The sequence below is a fragment of the Urocitellus parryii genome, chromosome 12 (assembly GCF_045843805.1).
Source record: "Urocitellus parryii isolate mUroPar1 chromosome 12, mUroPar1.hap1, whole genome shotgun sequence".
In the NCBI taxonomy this organism is placed as follows: domain Eukaryota; kingdom Metazoa; phylum Chordata; class Mammalia; order Rodentia; family Sciuridae; genus Urocitellus; species Urocitellus parryii.
In genome coordinates, this window is record NC_135542.1 from 84,591,617 (window position 1) to 84,612,123 (window position 20,507).

Consider the following 20,507-nt stretch of genomic DNA (forward strand, 5'->3'; position numbering starts at 1 on the left):
GAGAAACGAAGAGTGGGGGGAATCTGCAGGAAAACACTGATACCCAAACCACCCTTACCATTTAGGCCCACAAGGAACCCTTAACTGTGAAAGTAAGAATGGTCAGCAGGTGGGGCTTAACCTTGGGAAATAGTGGGGTGGGATGGGGCTAGGAGCCATGAGAAGGAAATGTTCTGGAAATAGAAGTTTCCCACCTAAACAAGCAATATGAATCTCGTTAATTCCAAGAGGAATCTTGACTGAAAAACAAGAGTTCTTCAAAGTAGGTAGGATTGGGGGCTAGGGTGGAGCACAGTGGTCCAGTGTTTATACAGCATGTGAGAAGATCTGGGTTCAATCCCTAGTACTGCAAAAGGGGGGGAAAAGAATCACAGTTATCACAGTAGGACTGGGAGCTTGTCCAGGTCTCACCATGGTGGAGTGGGGTGTGTTCTCCTAGCTACCTACTAAAACTCAGACTCTCAGGGATAGTGTCTTGGTTTAGGGATTTTCATTCTTCTTAAACTTAGGTTTTCATATGCCCTTTCCTTTGTTTTTATTTTTGTTTTGAAAGACAGGGTCTCACTGTTAACCAGGCTAGCCCTGAACTAAGATCCTCCTGCCTCAGCCTCCTGAGTAGGTGGGGTTATAGGCATGAGCCATCACACCTAGCTTTTACATACCATTGGCCATGACATTTACTAGCTATGTGATTCAGTATCAAGGACTGATCCCAACTTTACCTGGAGCTAACCTGTGGGGCAGTGACTTTATAAAAACTTAAGGGTAAAAGCTACCATAAAAAAGCTCCCTACATGACTGGCAGGTCACCTCTCCCTCCCTTTGCTCTGACAGCACCTGTTGGCTTGTAAGTGCACAAAGTTCTCACAATAATGTGCCAAAACCGCCACCCTTCCATCCTGGCATCCGCCAGCCCCCACCCCCAGGAGACCTGCATATCAAATATAACTTCCTGCTGTCTAAGACCACACCGCCTTGGCAGTTAACATAAAAAGCAAACACATGGGGAGAACAGAAGGCAAGAGAGCTGGGGAGGAAGAGCAAGCATAGGTAATATCTCATAAACTTTTTTTCTGGTGCCCAGGTGCAAAAACCTGGGAACTTTACATGTGTTTCAACTGTTCATCTCAGAGCTTATCCTCTCTCTCAGGACAGCAAGCTAGAGGCCCTTCTCTGCTAAAGGCCTCTACTCCCTATGCTCCTGTACCCAAAGGGTAACGTGCAAATCACACCTCAGGACCCTCCTGTCATCCACAGGTAAGCCACACAAGAACAGCATTTGGGAAGCTCATCTATCTCACCCTTGCACAGGGTGTGACCAAGACTAGCAGCCTCTTTTCAGTGTTGATCATTCAACCTCTACATCAGTCATGTTGATCTGAATTGAGTCTCTACCTTCTCTTTCCTGTTTGCCCAGAGTTCAATAACTCGGGGGTAACAAATCTCATGAATAGTGGATATAGCACCAAAAACTGGACTGGAACCAAGGTCATGACATCTCACTGACATAGTCCAAACACCCACCAGCAGTGTGACCCTGAGCTAGCCACATGACGTCTCCAGTCTGCATAAATTGCAGGAGACTTCACATTAACAGCAACAAAAAACACAAGGTGCTGGCTCAGTGGTAGAGCTTGCCTGGCACACGTAAGGCCCTAGGTTCAATCCCCAGTACTGCAAAAACAACAATAACAAAAACAAAGAAACAAAAAACTCTTATTATGATCTCAAGCATAAACATACTTGCAATAGAGAAAAATATGGGGAACCGATGTGATTCTGCAATCTTTGTAATGTTTTGAACAACCAATAAAAAAATAAATTTTTTTAAAAAAGAGAAAAATATGGGGAAGAAATTAAAATTTATATGTATCACTTCCCTAAGATCCTCTCCAGTTCGAAAGTGTTGTGGGCAGATTGCTAGCATTTTACCCCTATGAGGACAAGTGCATCTGCCACCTTGCCAGGGCATTTGTAACTGATCAGAGTACCATGAGGAATAACAATACCTGAAACAGAACCAGAAAACCTCACCTAGGCTATTTCTAAGCTGTACATCTCATCTACATAGCAAGTTGGTTAATTTTGTACCGGATATCTCAGCTCCTGACCACCTTCCAATAAATACAAGGACTACCTCTCTGAAGCACAGGTTTCTTCACTTACGGTCCACTGCGTTTAACTAAAGTCAGAGAGAAAAGTCCCGTCCAGGTATGTTAGCAACAAAATTATTAGTGATCTCCCTGACTCCAGTCCAGCCTGCACCCTAGTCTAATTAACTAGTTCTGTTTTACCAACTTATTATTTTATCTTCTCTTTGCAGTCTTAAAATTAAGCCCCATTCTATTTAAAGAACGGAAGTCCAAATACCTACTTTGTCAGCCAGGCACCCAGTATCCTCCCAGATTTAACCTTGTGAACCTGTCCAGCTCTTTCTCTGGCCTCACCCAACATAAACTTGGAGGTGTAGTGTCTCTGCCTGTGGAGGAAACTTCCAGACACAAGAAGCCCCCTCATTATCTTGTCTGACCTCCCCCCTCCCCCCATGTACCACCATCATCCTTCTTTTTGTTTTTGGGAGGGGGGGACTGGTAATTGAACCTGGGGACACTTTACCACTGAGCTATATCCCCAGCCCTTTAAATTTATTTTAACACAGAATCTAAGTTGCCCAGGCTGGCCTTGAATCTGTTATCTTCCTGCCTCAGCCTCCTGAGTTGCTGGATCATTATCCTTTCTGAAGTCCTTCAAAACTCAAGACCCACCTTGTAGGAAGTGAACTCTCCCCTGGTTAGTATAGCAATAAAAAAATCTAAATTTTTTTAAAAAATATTTTTCTCTATTTAAAAAATACATTGGGTCTGGGGTTGTGGCTCAGCAGTAGAGCGCTCACCTAGCATGTGTGAGGCCCTGGGCTCAATCTTCAGGACCACATAAAAATAAATAAGTAAAATAAAGGTTCTGTGTCCAACTACAACTAAAAATATTTAAAAGTAAAAAAATACATTGTGCTTCTAGCTGCACGTGTTGGCATATACTTCTAATCTCAGCTACTCAGGAGGCTGAGGCAGGAGGATGGTAACTTCAAAGCCAGGCTCAGCAACTTAGACCCTTTTCAAATTAAAAAATAATAAGGACTGGGATGTAGCTAAATGGTAAACTACACCAGGATTCAAATCCCAATACCAAAAAAAAAAAAAAAAAAAGGCAGGGGGGACTATTATTTTTATAACGTGAAGTCTCCTTACAATTTTGAAACTAGAAGAGTCCTTTAATATTATTTCATTATTAAACCTCTTTAATTTAGAGATAAGAAAACTGATCCTAGATTCAGGGCTACAGTTTTGTTTTGTTTTTTTCCTCCCAGGCAACCTCGGAGCAACTCTTTGAGGGTTCAACTCACCTCCGAATGGACCCATTGCAAAAAAGTTTAACCTAATCTTGACCCAGAAGTCTTTTCTGATGTCTGAAAATGAAAAAAAAAAAAATTCCCAAAAGATTCAGTGGATGATCATCTAGTCAGCTCAGAAATGCTAATCCTTCTGAATCCTTGTGGCTACATGCCCTTATGTCTGCCAGAAGGCCCACCCCAACCACAGGACAGAAGTGAGAGGATCTCATGGGAGGTCAGAAGTGGCTTTCCCTACGGGTGGCTTGGAGTCTGGACATTGTTATCTGCACAGAAAGAGCATAATGGAGATATCTCCTAAGCAGAGTAAGATTTTCCCAGCTTAAAAGAGAACAACAAAGAGACAGCAATCTTAAGGGAGTTCAGTGTGAATCATGGAGCATACAATTCAAATGTACCTGCAGTTACTGTATATATTCTGGCTGGGATCCTTCTGAGAATGCTAGAATAGGAAATAATTATGTCACAGAGTCAATACAGGCATAAGTTGTATCTTGTTCTTCATGAAGGTGGTAATTTTAGGCACGCATTTGAATAGCTTATGTATGAGTTCTGTGGTGTCTTTATTCTTTTGCATCGCTTTCTACTTTGTGTGTGTAGGGGATCTCTTCATGCCTAAATGCCATAAGGAATCTGTGCAGTGTTTTACTTTTCTGTTTGACTCAAAGAAGTTCCACTAGGTCTCAAGTCTTCCTGTGGACTTTAAAAGGCCGAAATCTGTGAAATAAAACTCAGGAACTGGAAGAGATGTAAAGAGAATATTGGATAGTTTGATTAGAGTATAATAATTAAGAGCAGATAATTAGATTTTCTGGTCTTCAAAAATTTGAGTTGCAATAAAAGGAAATTTTGATGTGATATTTTAATTTTCAGCAGCAAATAATGTGTATATGGGGGTGGGGTAACTTGAGTCTTGGGACGATCACCAAGGTGCATTCAAAGCCAAAGAGCAGGGCTGGGGATGTGATTCAAGCGGTAGCTCGCTCGCCTGGGTTCGATCCTCAGCACCACATACCAACAAAGATGTTGTGTCCGCCGAGAACTAAAAAATAAATATTAAAAATTCTCTCTCTCTCTCTCTCCCCTCTCTCACTTTCTTTAAAAAAAAAAAAAAGAAAAAGAAAAAGAAAAAAAAAAGCCAAAGAGCAGGTTAGTAGGAAAGAAGGGACAGGAACTAAGTTTCCTGAATCCTACAATTTACCACACCTGGCAACTGGAGACCCATCTTCTTTGCTGTTTGGAAAGCATTCAAAGCTTTTAGTGTGGGGCATATCCTCTCTTTCACTATAAGAACTATACATCACTACAGGTATTCAGATAAATGCTGACTCCAAGAGTAGAGGAAGGTAAAGCTGGAAGACAGATCTTCCTCCTAGTCTCTAGGAAAGCAATATGGACTCATTTCCAACTCTCCACATCCATTTCCACCTAAATTTGTCTTCTAGTTTCCTGCCCATCTCCCACCTAATCTACTCTATATCCTAGGAGTAGAAGGCTAATTCCCAGTTTTCTAAGTATAAGAATTCAAAGGAAGAAATTTAGGGACCAGTCCCCTTCCTGGGGATGACTGTCAGGTTTCTAAATAACTGTGAGTTGAGGAAAATATATTACAAATTCAGTAGTATTTAATGAGACTGCAATGTATTATTCCATAAATACAGCTATGTGCAAAGAACAATACATCTATATTGATGACACTGCATATGAGGTTCACAGACAACCCCTCAAGTTCATGTGGATTTCTAGCCACTTGTCTGGGAACCACTGGATGGCAGGCGGTCAAGACTTCGGAGTATCTAAATGCTGGGAAGGACCTTAAGTCTTATACATGTTCCTCTAAAAGAAAAACAAGACAGGCTCATGAAGACCCAACCAGAGAGGGTCCCACTGCACCCACCTCCACGTGGAGGTAAATGATATCACAAGCTTTTGTATTTTTAATATCTCTTTTTGGGGAACAAAGGGCTTCTCACTTATTTCAGTCCTCTGGTCTATTCTTGGCTCTCCCAACAATGCTGCTTCAAATAGAAGGCCTTATTTCAATTCATATTCCAGTCTCTTCCCCATTTCTCACCAGGAATTATCCCTAAAGAGTAAGCACTGACAAGTGATGGATAATTTGCATTTTAACCCTATTCAAATTTGGGTAAATGGTTTAATATGCATGCTAATATTCCATCATTATTCCAATTAAGGAAACTATTATGTTAAAGTGTTTAATCAGGAGAATTAGGGAGAACTCCAGACACCTAAAATTAACCTCTAATAGTCTTGACATTCATTCCATTTAAGAGCAATTTGCCAAGCTATAAGCAACTCTCACTTAAGACTTCTGCTTAGGCACATGGGGATTCCTGATAAGACCTAAAAGCAATTCATTTCCTAACTAGATTGCTGTCTAAAAGAATAAACTAAAAGGGCTGTAATTTAAATACAATCAAATCCCCAAGCATTCACATTCCAGAAGACTTAAACATCATCATCTTGATTCCCAGTAACAACAATGCTATTCGCATCAGAAACAACACAACCACTTCCTCTTTCCCTGACCTTCTCTGTTTAATTACTTCCTGTGATTTCTTCTAGGGCTGAGTTTGCTTTCTTCCTAGGGCAGCAGGCTTTCCCTGGGAGGTGCAGAATGCCAGCTGACTGTTAGGCATTACCCACAGTTTGGGGATTTCACATATCCAAGTAATGGATTTCTTGGCCCTCCTGGCTTTCACCAAAAACTTTTTTTTAAAATAAGGGCTGGGGATTGGGTTTAGTGGTTAAGTGCCCTGGGTTCAATCAATCCCTAGGACCAAAAAAAAAAAAAAAAAAAAAAAGCAAAGAGTCTTCCTGTTCATTCCCATCAAAGCTTCGATGGACGCAGTGACAGACATCTATAATCCCAGAGGCTCTGGGGGCAGAGGCAGGAGGATCATGAGTTTGAAGCCAGCCTCAGAAAAAGCGAGGCACTAAGCAACTCAGTGGTCAAGTGCCCCTGAGGTCAATCCCTACTACTCCCCCCACCCCAAAAAAAAGCTACAAGTCGGGGCTGGAGTTGTAGCTCAGTGGTAGAGTGCTTGCCTGGCATGCATGAGGCCCTGGGTTCGATCCTCAGCACCATAAATAAATAAATAAATAAATAGAAAGAGCCATTGACAACTAAAAAAATTAATAAATAAAGCTACAAGTCCTGCCAGGGATGAGGAAGGGCTTGTACTTGATTCTATATTTCTCAGTGTATAAGCACCACCTTCTCATCCAGTGAGCTTCTGCAAATGAGTTCCTAATGCCAAGTGTGTTAAAACCTGGACAATGAAGACAAACCTTCATCACAGTCCTAGGTAAGCCCAGGGACCAGCAGATCCATCATTACCAGAGAGTTTGTTAAAAACAAAGAATCTCATACCTTACTGAATTAGGATCCTCATTTTGCCGGACCTCTACTCCCACCTCCAATGCAAGTTTAAGAAACATTCTTTCAAGGTCCTCCTCTCCAACAGCTGGGCTACATACAGGATCCAGTTAACAGTATGCTTCCTCAGCCACGCTACTCACTTGTGCTCCCCAACAAGGTTGAAGAAGGCTCATTCTCTTTCCAAAACAAATATTTGCTCTTCATATCTCAATGCAGAAAAGACCACCTTAATGTGCACTGGCTCCTTACTCCACAGAGCTGAACAGCAATGTGAGGGAGAAACATCACCTGTGGTTTTGAAGTACTTATGGGATCCTAAGGCAGTTCTAATCACATTTGCCTCATAGTAATAGAAATTGAATGATCCATACACTTCTTCACACAGGAAAACTGAGTCCTTGCAAGTTATGTAGACACAATGTCCTTCTACAGAACTTGGGTCTGAAGTCAAGGACCTGGGTTAAAAATAACTGCTCTGTAACCTCAGGCAAGATACTCAACCTGAAAGAATTTTTCCTCACCTGCAGTATGTGGACACTTGACTATCAGACATTGACACACAGGTGAATGAGCACATGCCTGTGTGTACAACATGTACACAAACCCTCTCTCTCCTCTTACAACTGAAGAACAACTGGAAGAACTTGCTCCTTACGCGATTACAGCAAAGGCTCTGCATGAAGAGTTGCCCCCATCCAAATATAGGAAGCCCAATGCTGCTGTCCTTCCTAGTTTGCAGCTTCAGAAGAAGCCAGCAGGAAGGAGGGAGAAGAAAAGAGAACACACCAGTAATCAATCAGGAAATCATTAAGGCAATATTGCCAGCTGGGTGCAATGAAGCACGCTGGTAATCCCAGTGACTCAGAAGGCTGAGGCAGGAGGACTGCAAGTTGGAGGCCAAGTTCAGCAACTTGGCAAGATCCTGTCTCTAAACAAAACATTAAAAGGGCTGGGAATATAGCTCATTGGTAAAATGCCCCTGGGTTCAATCCCCAGGACTAAAGAAAAAAAATACTGCCCTCATACCTTAGCTCCCCAAGGGCAGGGTCTTCCTGAGTCACAGCTTTAGCACTATGGGTGGATACAGTGCCCCTGGGTTCAATCACTAAGCTAGTCAAACTCTCTTGCTCTGGCTGCACCCTCACTGTGATTTATTTTGTCCAATACAAAACTTGATACAGGGCTGGGGATGTGGCTCAAGTGGTAGCGTGCTCGCCTGGCATGCGTGCGGCCCAGGTTCAATCCTCAGCACCACATACAAACAAAGATGTTGTGTCTGCTGAACTAAAAAAATAAATAAAAAATTAAAAAAAAAAAAAAACTCGATACACTGTTTTGCAATTGGGGTCTAAGTACATTCTAAAATTCAAGTTCTTAAGATCCAAAGTCTCCCACACCCCAAATAACCCATTATCTAGTATCCTCTAATTTTCCTTAGTACAAAAGACATTGAAGAATGGATGGTGAGGGCCTCAAAGCAAGTTGACAAACAGAAAGACTTCTGTTCTGAAATCCATTCACAGGAAGATGAATGAGAAGCAACTATTACAGGAAGAATGGTGATGGGGAACCAGGGCGCACCATCCTAGCCGGGCAGATTTGCTTTGGAATTTTGAGCCTGAGTAAAAACAGATTTGCCTCTCCATGAGAGACTTAATAATTATATTAAGACTATTTATATTTACACAGCTTTAAAAGGTCTGTAAAAATTACTTGCATGTTGATGATTAAACTAAACGGGTCCAGTACTACATCTGTATTCCCACACCCTCATACACTTTATTCCTTGGCTTAAAATATAAAGTGAAACACCAACATGGCATGTAACTAGACAAAACATGTCATAAGCCAGCTTACTCCTAAGGGAAACTTCAGCCCCACCAAGCCTACTGACTTTCATTTTAGAAACTTTTTACCCCCCCAGTACTGGGGGATTAAACCCAGGGGTGCTCTACCACTGAACTATATCACCAGCTCTGTTCACATTTTTTTAATTGTGAGACAGGTTCTTACTAAGTTGCCAAGGCTGGCCTCAAACTTGCAATCTCCTGCCTCAGTCTCCTGAGTAGCTGGAATTACAGTTGTGCACTTACCACACCTGGCTTGTTTTAGAAACAATTTGAAAGCTGCTGGTAATCAGATTTCTTGACCACAGATGAAGAATGGAGCAGAGAGGGCAAGGGAGCCAAGGATGATATCACAGAGAGGGCAGTAACAGCAGACAGCTGTCAGAATCTCAAACAAACAAAAATCTCAAAAAGCACCAACTAGAATCATAGAGCAAAAGGGTCAATAGTCAGTTGGGCAATTTTTTTTTGGATATTGGGGATTGAACTCAGGGGCACTCAACCCCTGAGCCACATCCCCAGCCCTTCATTGTATTTTATTCAGAGACAGGGGCTCACTGAGTTGCTTAGTGCTTTGCTGAGTTGTTGCATAGGTGTGCACCACCGCACCTGGCTTCATTGAGGCAGGAAACAAGATTCCCACTTTATACCTAAGAGTGGAAGTGACTTGCTCAAGGCTTCTTGGGGAGTTTGTGGGAGCATGGTCAGAGGTCACATTCTGTTGTTCCATTTGCTTTCCAGTGCTGTCCTACAGATCCCTGTAATACAGCACCTTTATTTTTTTTTAAAGTCAATAATGCCCAGCTGCCAGGCATGGTGGTGCACGCCCATAATCCCAGCAACTCACGAGGCTGAGGTAGGAGGAGTTCAAAGCCAGCCCCAACAAACAAGGCACTAAACAACTCAGTGTGACCCTGTTTCTAAATAAAATACAAATAGAGCTGGAGATGTGGCTCAGTGACCAAGTGCCCCTGAGTTCAATCCCTGGTATCCCCTCCCTGAAAAAAAAAAAGTGGTGGGTGCATCGAGGCTAACATGACTCCTGGATATTCTCTGCCTTGTAAATTTTGACAAGAAATAGTACCTTGTTACACCATGTAAGACATACCGGAGGTGGAGAGTCCACTGAAGTCCCAATTTACCATGTGTGCATTAAAATGCTTTAACTAGCTTACTTCATTTCCACTTTTTAACATCCTATGACCAATTCAGCAGACTGAACCTTGTTTTTGTAACTCGGGACTCTCAGGAAAATCTGAAAAATCAGCACTGGAGGCCAGAGCCACAGCAATGCAATGGGAAAAAGAAGAGGAAGAAATAATGAAAAGACAGAGATGGTATTACTAGATGAACAAAGGAAAGACATTTGAAAACTTAACCTGATTTAAGTTTTACACACTTAAGAATGGACCACACACTTAAGAATGGATCACAGCAGACTGAACCTTGTTGGTATTAAAAGAGCAACCTCAAAAACCACTAGGTCTAAACTGGGCACGGTGGCACACAACCTGTAATCCCAGCTACTAGGCTGTCTGAGGCAGGAGGGTCTCAAGTTCAAGGCTGACCTGGGCAACTTAACGGGACCCTGTCTTAAAATAAAAAATAAAAAAAAAGGTTGGTGATGGCAGCTTGGTGGTAAAGTGTCCCTGTACCAAATCCTTAGTACTAAAGTTAAGAAAACAACTAGGTTTGGAAAATCATTATTCCAGTACACAGAGGAGCCACAGTCATACATTTTAGAAGCTAACTGTATTTGTTCTAATCTCTTCAATCACAAGCGCTAAGTGCTAGGAGGAAGTCAAAATCTATTTCTTTAAATCTCATTTTTAAATAGTCCCCTACCTTGAGAGTACCAGGAAAAACATCAGCACTATTTAATAGCAAGTGTGCACTGGGCCACATGTGGACATATTCTTGAGAAAGGGAAATAAGTAGTAATGAAACAGCTGATACTTAATGAAGTCCTATGCCAGTCAACATCATGTATTTTACTAATCCTGGCCTGACTTCCTTTCTCTGAGGTGGAATGCAGGTCAGGCAGTGGACCCTTCCTGCCTACCCAGAGCAAGCACATAGAAAGTGCAGATTGCTCCACAGGGCATTGGGTCCATTGGTACAAAATATTCCTTCTATTTAGAAAATGCCTAAAAACCATCAATGTTCTAACCTTAAATATTGATCAAAAAAGAAACACTTCTAAGAATAAGTATCAGGTTGAACAATATGACTGGATCTTTAAAAAAAAAATGTCAGCTCAATTTACTTAAGAGAAAATAAAAAACAAGCCAGAACAAACATCCAAACTCACCAAAACTTCCTGCTCTGCCTCTATTATCATCTTGTTCAATTTCTAAGGATTCTGCTGTTAGTTGTGTATTTGTGTTCAGCCTGAAATACAGGAACTATGCCAATACTGGAGTTCATCGGCACAGCTGCCTCCAACTTCAAGTGTTAAGACTCCACCAGAACCCTGCAGCTACTACAAATTGTTAATATTGTGATTTCTGCAGATTCCCCTGCAGAGGCAGAAACACAGGCACTGTCTTACTGTGCTCAAGATCTTCTCAGTTTCCACAACAATGACTAGAATCAAAACAGTTTTGAGTTGCCAAAGACAGATCACCACCACCAGATAGCTCTGCACCCAATTTCACAAAACACATCCAGGGCTTCACTAGAATATGGTACGTTTTTCAGAAGGAAGCTTACATATACCCTAAGTTATCCAAATGCTACAATTATAATTATTGCATTAGCCTGCAGGAATGAAAGAACATTTTCAAATAATTAAAATTCATTATTTTCTTCAACAGATACTTACTAAGCAACCACAACATACTCAATGGTATTGGGCCAACAACTAGAAAACTAAGCAGTTGAGCAGTAGCCCTGAATTCACAAATCCTGATGATTCTGATACAGAATCTAGCTGGGCATAAGCCCGACTGTAAATGGTGGAAACGGCCATACAGCTCAGGGGGAAAAATAGTAGAGTCATCAATTTTTATTTGGAGAGTGGAGGTGAGATGGGAAAAGTCAAGGAGGAGCTCCCAAAAGGAAAGGCTCACAGCTGGCTGGGGGAATGAGTGGAATGCACCTGTAGAAAAAAGGAAGGAAGAAAGAAAAGAATTCCAGAAAAAGAGCTGGGCACGGTGGTGCACACTTATTATCTAGAGACTTGGATGGCTGTGGCAGAAGGGTTGCAAGTTCAAAGTCAGCCTCAGCAACTTAGTGAGGTCCTAAGCAACTTAGCAAGAACCTGTCTCAAAATAAAAATTAAAAAAGGGCTGTGGATGTGGCTCAGTGGTTAAATGCCTCTAGGTTCAATCCCAAGTACCAAAAATAATAAAAGAAAATAAAATAATAGTAAGTGGACGGACTACCGAGGCAAAACAGTTTTTGGTATTTTGACTGCTTCATTTTTAATATATTTTATTGGTTAAAGGAACTGAAAGCTAAAGGGAAACTGCTGTAGTCAGAAAGGAGGTAGTACTTGCTAATATCCCCATGGAAACAAATCCAGAGAGCCACCAAGCAGATGGGGGTTAGTCTGGGCCCACTACCTAACAAGCTGGGCAGTCTGGCGGTAGACACAAATTTATACAATGACAGGTCCTGGCTTACTAGCTCCTTAAGGCCTTTCCAAGATTTTTTATTTTGTCTTGCTTTTAGGATTTTCTAATGAATGAACCAAGATTCCAATTCTGAAGTCCAAAGCACTCTACTGCTGATCTTAGCATTAGAGAATTTTATTTATGCTGGGCGCCCAAAGACTCAGGAGGCTGAGGCAGGAGAATGGCAAGTTCAAGGCCAGCCCCAACAACTTAGATACACCCTAAGCAACTGAGTGAGACCCTGTCTCACTTGTTATCAGGTTATTTGAATTAACATAGATCTACTGTCCAACTCTGAATTCACATTTACACATATCTCCTATAATCTTGAAGTGAATCACAGAATTCCCAACCCCAAATTTACTAAAATCCACCTTAATTTGCTATGACCCTTATGCCTCAAAGCATTTTTAGATATGAAGTCAGAAAAATCATGGCGATGACAAAATTGTCACCAAATCAGAATTACGGACCAACAGCATGACTGGTGGAAATAATGAAAACTCCCAAGGTCAGAATGACTAAGGCTGGGGACTGGGAATTTAGTTCAGTACTGTAACACTTGCCTAGCATGTGTGAGGCCCTGGGTTTACTAAGACTGGACACTACAATTTATGTTAGTTAGAACACACTTCTTCCTGAACCAGGCTACTGAGGTGCTCAACTGTCATCTCCTTCTGTTACTAATGACAAGACCTTGGGCAAACTATTTATCCTTTCTATATCTCAGTTTCACCATCTATAAATGGGGATAATAATACCATCTCTCTCACAGGATTGCTGAGAAAGCTAAATGAGTGAAGTGCTATAAAAAAGACTTGCAGCTGGGCATGGTGGCTCACATCTATAATCCCAGCAACTCAAGAGGCTGAGGCAGAAGAATTGCAAATTAGAGGCCAGCCTCTGCAGTGTAGCAAGACCCTCAGCAATTTAACAAGACCCTGTCTCAAAAATGAAAAATAAAAATTTGCTGTCTTGGGTAAGGAATTTTCTTTATTTAAGCTTCCTCATCAGTTAAATGTGGTAACAATTCCTTTACAGGACTATCTGAATGTAACAAGCTAAGCCTGTAAGACACCTCTCTCACTGTCCCAAAAAACATCACCTAGAACACATTGGTTTATGCTAGATACTGCAAGTTCCACATAAGCTATCTCATTTAACCCTCCCTCACAGCACCTGCCTATAAATACTACCCAGAAAAAGGTAGTATTTATTCCCATGTTATAACTGCATAAAACCAAAGAGAGATGTGTAAATAACTTGTCTTAGATCATGAAGTGAGGAAATGGTAAAACCTTGAGCCTTAAGTGTATGTTACAAATGCATTTAACTCAGGGTTGACTGGTCTCTGGTTGAAAAAAAATAGTTATAAAAGACATTTTTTCAGATATTTCAGGCTGAGTGTTAAAGACATCAGGGAATAATTCTTAAATTTTCTAAAGTATGATAATGGTACTGCAGTTTCACAGGAAAGTATTCTTATCTTTTTGAGAAGTAGGCTCAGGTATTTAGTTGTAAGAGTCTTCATGCCTGCAATATTTTTGAAATAGGTTCAGTTAAAAAAAAAATTAAGCCTGTTTTTAAAATATTTTTTAAATGGAAAACCTTCCAGCAATAGAAAAAAATATAACTGATGGTAAAGCTACAAATTCATTCCCAGCAAGAAGTAGGTTACAGAGAAGAGATCACGAGAACAAAAAAACTGAACAGCAGCCCCATGTCTCCCGAGTTAGATCTTATTTCATGAGGCTTGCTTTATTTTTTTGTCTGTGAATTTTCAAGCCATTTGTAGCCATGATCAAATTCCTTAGATACGGGGGCGGGGGGGGGGATACAGACAACCAATAGTGGTAGTGCACATCTATAATTCCAGCTACAGCGAAGGTGAAGCAGGAGGATCACAAATTCGAGTCATGCCTGGGCAAACTGTAAAGAACTTGCCTCAAATTAAAAAAAATAAATATAAAGGGTTAGAGATGTAGCTCAGTAGTACTGCACTTGCCTACCATGCAGGAAGTCCAGAGTTCACGCCTTAGTACCACCAAAAACCAAAACAAACAAACAAAACAAAACCCAGACAAAATTGCATGGTTTTCAATTTTCCCCCACAACTATGTACAAAAGACCACTTTTCAAAAAGGTTGCTGATGTTCTTTAAGTTTTTAAAATTTTTTTGCCAAGGTGCTAGGAATCAAACCCAAGGCCTGGAACATGTAATCAAGAGCTCTACCACTGAGCCACATCCCCACTCCAACTTTTAAAATTATCTTTAAAAACATGTGAAAATGTAGGGCTGGAGTTGTGGCTCAGTGGTAGAGTGCTTGCCTAGCATGCGTGAGACACTGGGTTCGATCCTCAGTACCACACAGAAATAAAATAAAGATATTATGTCTACCTAAAAATAAAACCAAAAAAAAAAAGTGAAAATATAAACCTTAAGATGCATCTCAGTGGGACTAGAAATGCAGCTCATTGGTAGAGCACTAGCCTAGCATGCCGCAGGCCCCAGCACAACTTTAACACACGCATTCTATCTGGAATGAGATCAAAGAAGAATGAATGATCAGTGTATTTTCTACATGGAACCATCATCCACAATCTTTTGGAATTATCTTCAACAAATGCAAACATGCTTTCCTGAATTACCGTATCTGTAAAAGACGAGTTTTAAATTGACATGAAAAAGAACACTGGACTGGGAGTGGTGGAACGTGCCTATAACCCCAGCTACTAAAATATCCAAAGCAGGATGGAAAAACAAAAGTAAGAAGTGCTGGGGGGATGTAGCTTGGTGATGGAGTGCCCCTAGGTTCAATCCTCAGTAACAAATACATACAAAACAAAACAAAAAAGATCAAACAAAACAATATTATTAAAAATCAAAGCACGATTTTGGTTTTCTGTATTGATGGTAGATATATTAACTTTTGGACCATTCAATTTTTCAAAAAATCTCTTTTACCTAAGGTACATGTATCTCCCCAAGTCTCCAGTTTGATGTCACTAATTCTCCTTATAAGTAACATATCCTGTCTACAAAAACCCGTTAGAAAACAAAAGATCAAAATTCACATGGAGGAGGGTTGGGATTGTGGCTCAGTGGAACAGTGCTTGCCTAGCATGCATGAGGCACTGGGTTTGATCCTCAGCACCACATAAAAATATTGTGTCCACCTAAAAGTAAAAAAAAAAAAAAAAAAAAAAAAATCAATACTAAAAAATTTTTTTAAAAAAATTTCACATTGAGGAGGAGATAAATAAATCTAGCAAAAACCTAGGCTAATATGGTTACCATATCAAGCAATAATCTAAGCTCTGAACTTTCCAGACAGTGTGGCTTAAAAAAAAAAAAAAAAGAGCAACAACAATAAAGTAATTATGGCAAGCTCTATAACTCAGAAGGAGAAATCTTCCTGGCAGTAGGGTTTAAAAGGAATTTTTCAGATGGGTCATTACATAAGAACACTAAACAATATAATGGACAGTGACTACAATGGCAGTTTACTGCCCATGCGGCTGCTTTCTTCCCAGGCATTTAATATCTCATGCCAAGGGCATCACATTAAATGCAAACCCCAGAAGGCCATTTTTGCAGTGGTGAAGGCGCCAGGGCTTTCTGATTCTAACTGAAACCAGAACCTGTCCTCAAATGTCCACTGTTTCCACTGGGTTTTTCACAGCAGTGGAGCAGTGGATGAAAACCTGGAAAGGGAGAGATTTCCTTATTGCTGTGATCCCACCTTTTGCTTTGGATAGCAGATGGGGAAGGATGCAAGGCTGACATGCTGCTGTGAAAAGGAACAGACCAGGCTAGTATGGCTCCAAGGGATGGAGCCAAGGAACTTAATGCAGAATGGTCAAACCTCTCCAAGACCCCAAGGCCTGAGCATGTGGACAGTTTCTCACTACTCCTACTGTTAATCATGTATGCAGGCACAAATGAGGACCAGAAAAGTACCTGTTTATTGGCCAAGTTCAAAAAGGGACAAGGCCTCTATATTTCAGTACTAAAAGCACAACTTTTTTTTTTCACTTTACTATTTCAAGAAAGATATATGAAGGCAAAGCAAAATGCCAAAACAGAAATACCGGCAGGTGCAGTGAAGCCGCCCTGTTTTGCACACCAGGCAGGATCCTCTCCAGTGACTGGTGTCCAGCAGATCAAGGGTTACTACAGTTTAAGTTCCCTGGGGACTCACAGGAAGGAAATTCCCATTCCCAAACACCAGCCCCCCTCCTGCCCAGCCAGGCAAGACACCAAAGGATAAAGGGGCACTTAAAAAGAAGTGAGATTTCTTAGAACACAGCATTCTGTCACCTGCTGCAAGACCTTCAAGTCTCCCAGTCGCCTAGCTCTGAGTCACTTCCCCTCCCTGCACGCCTGAGTCTCAATGCTCACAGAGGAGGGGGTGGCGGTGTACAGAAGAGACCCAGGTCCTCTAGAGCTCACCGCCCTCAGTCCCTACTCCCAGGCGTGGACCGGTGGAAAGTGTCCCTCTGGGATGCGCCCCTGCGACTGTCGACAGGCTCTTAGCACCCAAGCCGGCGCTGAGGCTACCTTAGCTAATGGCAGCTCTGAATGAAAGGAGCCGAGGCTGGCTCCGGATTTATGAATGTGCAAGGGAGGAGGGATGTCATGTGACAATAAAGGAGAGCGTCTTATTCACAAAAAAAAAAAAAGAAAAAAAGTGGATGGTAGCGGGCACAGCCACTGAGAAGCGACAGCGGCTGCCGTGTGGTGACCGCTGGAACCCCTGGCCCAAGACTCAAGGCTCGGGGCCCAGCCGCCCCGCCCCCCCGTCGCACTCCAGAGGGGAAACGCCTCCGGCCAGGCAGAGAAAAGCCGATCCCGACCCCGCCACCGCGAGGCAGGATGGAGCCGCACCTGGGCCCAGGGATGGAGACAGGCACTGGTCCCGCGCGGGGAGGCTCGGGAGCCCCTTCGGCGCAGTGCCCGGAGCTTTGTTCCCTTCGAGCTCGCGGGCCGGGCACACGCGCGTGCACGCTAGCGAATGAAAACACACACACACACACACACACACACACACACACTCTCTTTCTCTCTCCCCACCACCCGGGCTCGCTGCCCCGCACACTCTCGCCCGCCCCGGCCGCACGCACTCCGGATCCGCCCCTCCAGCTACCCCGACCCTGCAGGGCTCGCATGCCGTCCCACAGGCGCGTGCACACGCGCGCGCACATACACACACGGACACACACACATACACACACACAAGCAAGCAAGCGCGCCGCGGGACCCTTCGGGCGGCTCCAGTGTACCAGCTCGTGCACGGACCCCGGCGCACCAGACCTCCGCGCGGCCCGCGCCCGTCCTCCCCTTGCTCCATCGTGTTTTTTATGAATGAAAATGTGGTATGCAAATGAGAGCGATTCAAGAAAACGAAATGGCGGAGCCTGGGCCCCAGTGGGCTAGCAAGGGGACGCGGGGCCAGTGGCAGAGCGCGAGTCACAAAGTCACCACGTAAAAACCTATCGACCCCGAGAAGCCTGAGTGGGGGGTGTCAAATCTTCAGCTCCGGCCGCCACGAATGGAGGGAGGTCCCTGGAGAGGGAGCGGGGACCGCCCCGAGGTCACCCGCGCGCCCTTGGCCCCCGCAGCAGCCACCAGCCTGCCGACCCTAAGCATGCCCCTGCCTGCCCGCGACAGTTTTTGCCCCCTTCTCGATTCAACAAGGAGAAAAATCTCGCGCCCCAATCCTAACAGGTCAGCGAGTTGCTGCATCCCACGCCAAGTTCACCCAACGAGTCCCCGCCGGCGTCCTCAGCCCCGGCCCCCATGCCGTCCCGTGGGGCACCCTCCTCCCACCCCACGACCGAACTTACTCGTCCGGGTGTGTTTCTTCGGTCATTTTCTTGTTCACCTAGACGCCTGTCCCGCGGCGGGCAGCTTTGCTCCCTTCATCTTCCTGTCCGCTCACCCCCCCTTCTTCACATCTCCGGAGATCGCCTGATTTGGGGAGGGGGGGCGGCTAGAGATGAAGGGGGCGCTGGAGGCAGAAGGGGAAGCAGGGCGACCCGAGCGCGGGGTGAGGTTTGGGGAAGGGGCGCACCAGCCAGCGGCCGGGGGAGTGAGCGCCACAGCGCCACAGCGCCGCGGGGCTAGGCGGGCGGAGGTCGGGGACTCTGAGCGGGCGGAGGGCGAGATTTGGGCAGGGGACCGCGGTGGGGAAGAGCAGAAGAAAAACAAGCGCGCCTCGGGGACTGCTTGCAGCAGGAAAGGTCCAGCGGCGGGTGGGGGCTGGGTACGGGGTCGCCCCCGGGGAGCCGGGCCAATCACGGTTCCGGGGAGCGGTCGGCGGCCGGGGGAGGTGCGCCTGAGAGGCGGTGCAGGGCGCCCCGTCCGAGCCCCATCTCTCGACTCCACCGATTTACTCCATATTGGATTCTCACCGCCGCCAACAGGAGGAGGAAGTAGGGCGGAAGCGATGACGTCTTCCCAGCGGCCAGAGGTGGTGGAGTGCAAAAAGCTTCCTACTTGCGACCAAAAAAAAAAAAAGAGAGAGAGAGAGAGAGAGGGAGAGGGAGAGAAAAAAAAAACTTTGTCCCGCCTACTGAGCATGCCCAGCTTCCTTTCCCCCTCCCTCCTGGCTTCCAGTCCCCAAGGAGCCGCGGAGCGGAGTTGTTTGCGCCGCGTCTGTCTGGCTCCGAATCCTCCTCGATTAAGACTCCGGGTTTTAGGAAGCCCAAGAGGATGAAGGAGGCGGGAGCTGGGGACTCGAACACATCTGGCTCCCGTTTTGTCCCTTCCTTCTTTCCAAACCCTAGGACTGAAAATCGAGGGGGGCGGGGGGGGGGCGCCTGGGGGCGAAGATGGGAAAGCTCAAGGGAGGGAATGGAGTTAAGCGGCTGGAGGGGTGGTCGTGCTCGGAGGAACCACTCACTACCCCCACCGGGAGGGCGGGACGGCGCAGGTGGCAGCGGCTGGCCTCGCCACCCCAACCCAACCAGAAAGAGTGGGAAGAGAGGGAGTTAAGACTTTGCCAAGGTTCTGTTGGCAGAGGCTTTTCTGTCTCACGCGAGTCTTAATTTTTTTTTGTCTTGATAGATGAGCGGGCATTTTAAAGGAGTCGTTATTTGTACATAGAAAAATAAAGGATAAGCCCCCCAAATGCCCCAGAAACGTTTGCGTTTTTGTAGAAATGATAGAGTTAAAAGGTAATCCCAAATATATTTCTGAACCTATCTAGCGAATCTCTCTGCTGATGAAGGATGGATTTTGTTTCAGGCCCTTGAAGACCAGTTACCGAGCCAGAGGTTGCCAGCCCTATGGACTTTGGCACAGAGAAGTGGGGAGCTCATCAGCTCCCCACCCCATCCCACCACACCCCCAGTTTTATTTTTCCTGTCTTGGCTTGGTACCTGCTGGAGGTTTTCTGGGTGGGCCCAGGCTCTACAAAGCATCAGGGCAACGTCCAGGACTAAGCGTCCTGGGTATGCAGCTGGTGTAGTTGTAGAGGATCTGTACTTAGTTTCATGCTGTTGTTGCAATCTTGAAATCCTTTATAAACCAGGATGCAGTGGCCCACGCCTGTGATCACAGCTGCTCTGGAGGCTGAGGCAGAAGGCAGGCAAGTTCAAGGCCAGCCATAGCAACTAAGGGAGACTCTAATTCAAGATAAAAATAAAAGCTGGGCGTGGTGGCCAGGCCTGTAATTCCAGTGGCTGGGGAGGCTGAGATAGGAGGATTGTGAGTTCAAAGCCAGCCTCAGCAACAATGAGGCCTAAGCAACTCAGTGAGACCTTGTCTCTAAATAAAATACAAAATAAGGATGAGGATGTAGTTCAGTGGTAGCTTGCATGGGGTCCTGGGTTCCATCCCCAGTAACATTAAAAAAAAAAGTGTGTATGTTTGTTTGGTTTTTTGTTGTTGTTGTTGTTGTTGTTTGTTTTTTTTTTTTTTTTTTGGTACTGGGGAGTGAACTCAGGGGTGCTCTAGCACTGAATTACAGCCCCATACTTTTTTTTTTTTTTTTGAGATGGGGCCCAAGTTCCTGAGGCTGGTCTCTCAGACTTGTGATTTTCCCTCCTCAGCCTCCTGGGTTGCTGGAATAACAGTTGTGTACTGTGCCTGGACTCCTTTATAATTTTTTAACAAGGGGACTCTGCATTTTCACTTTGTACTGGATCCCACACATTTCATAATTATTGAGTATTTCTGGGATCTTGCCAGGGAGCAAGAGACCTACTCCCTGTCCCTTGCTGCTCCA

General features: G+C 44.3%; 1 protein-coding gene across 2 annotated transcripts in view; it reads right to left on the minus strand.

Annotated features, from left to right (window-relative positions):
• Positions 1 to 18,784, minus strand: part of Spred2 (sprouty related EVH1 domain containing 2) — a 117,768-nt gene extending 98,984 nt beyond the window's left edge. Inside the window, exons 1-2 of one of the 2 annotated variants that reach the window (XM_077791764.1) lie at positions 18,494 to 18,784; positions 18,124 to 18,247 (exon numbers count right to left, since the gene is read on the minus strand). In XM_077791764.1, coding sequence (XP_077647890.1) covers positions 18,124 to 18,149 — 26 coding nt within the window. In that variant the 5' untranslated portion in view covers positions 18,150 to 18,247; positions 18,494 to 18,784. Of the gene's footprint in view, positions 1 to 18,123 lie in introns of both variants that reach the window. The other variant, XM_026387227.2, reaches the window with a different exon arrangement.
• Between the last annotated feature and the right edge of the window lie 1,723 nt (positions 18,785 to 20,507).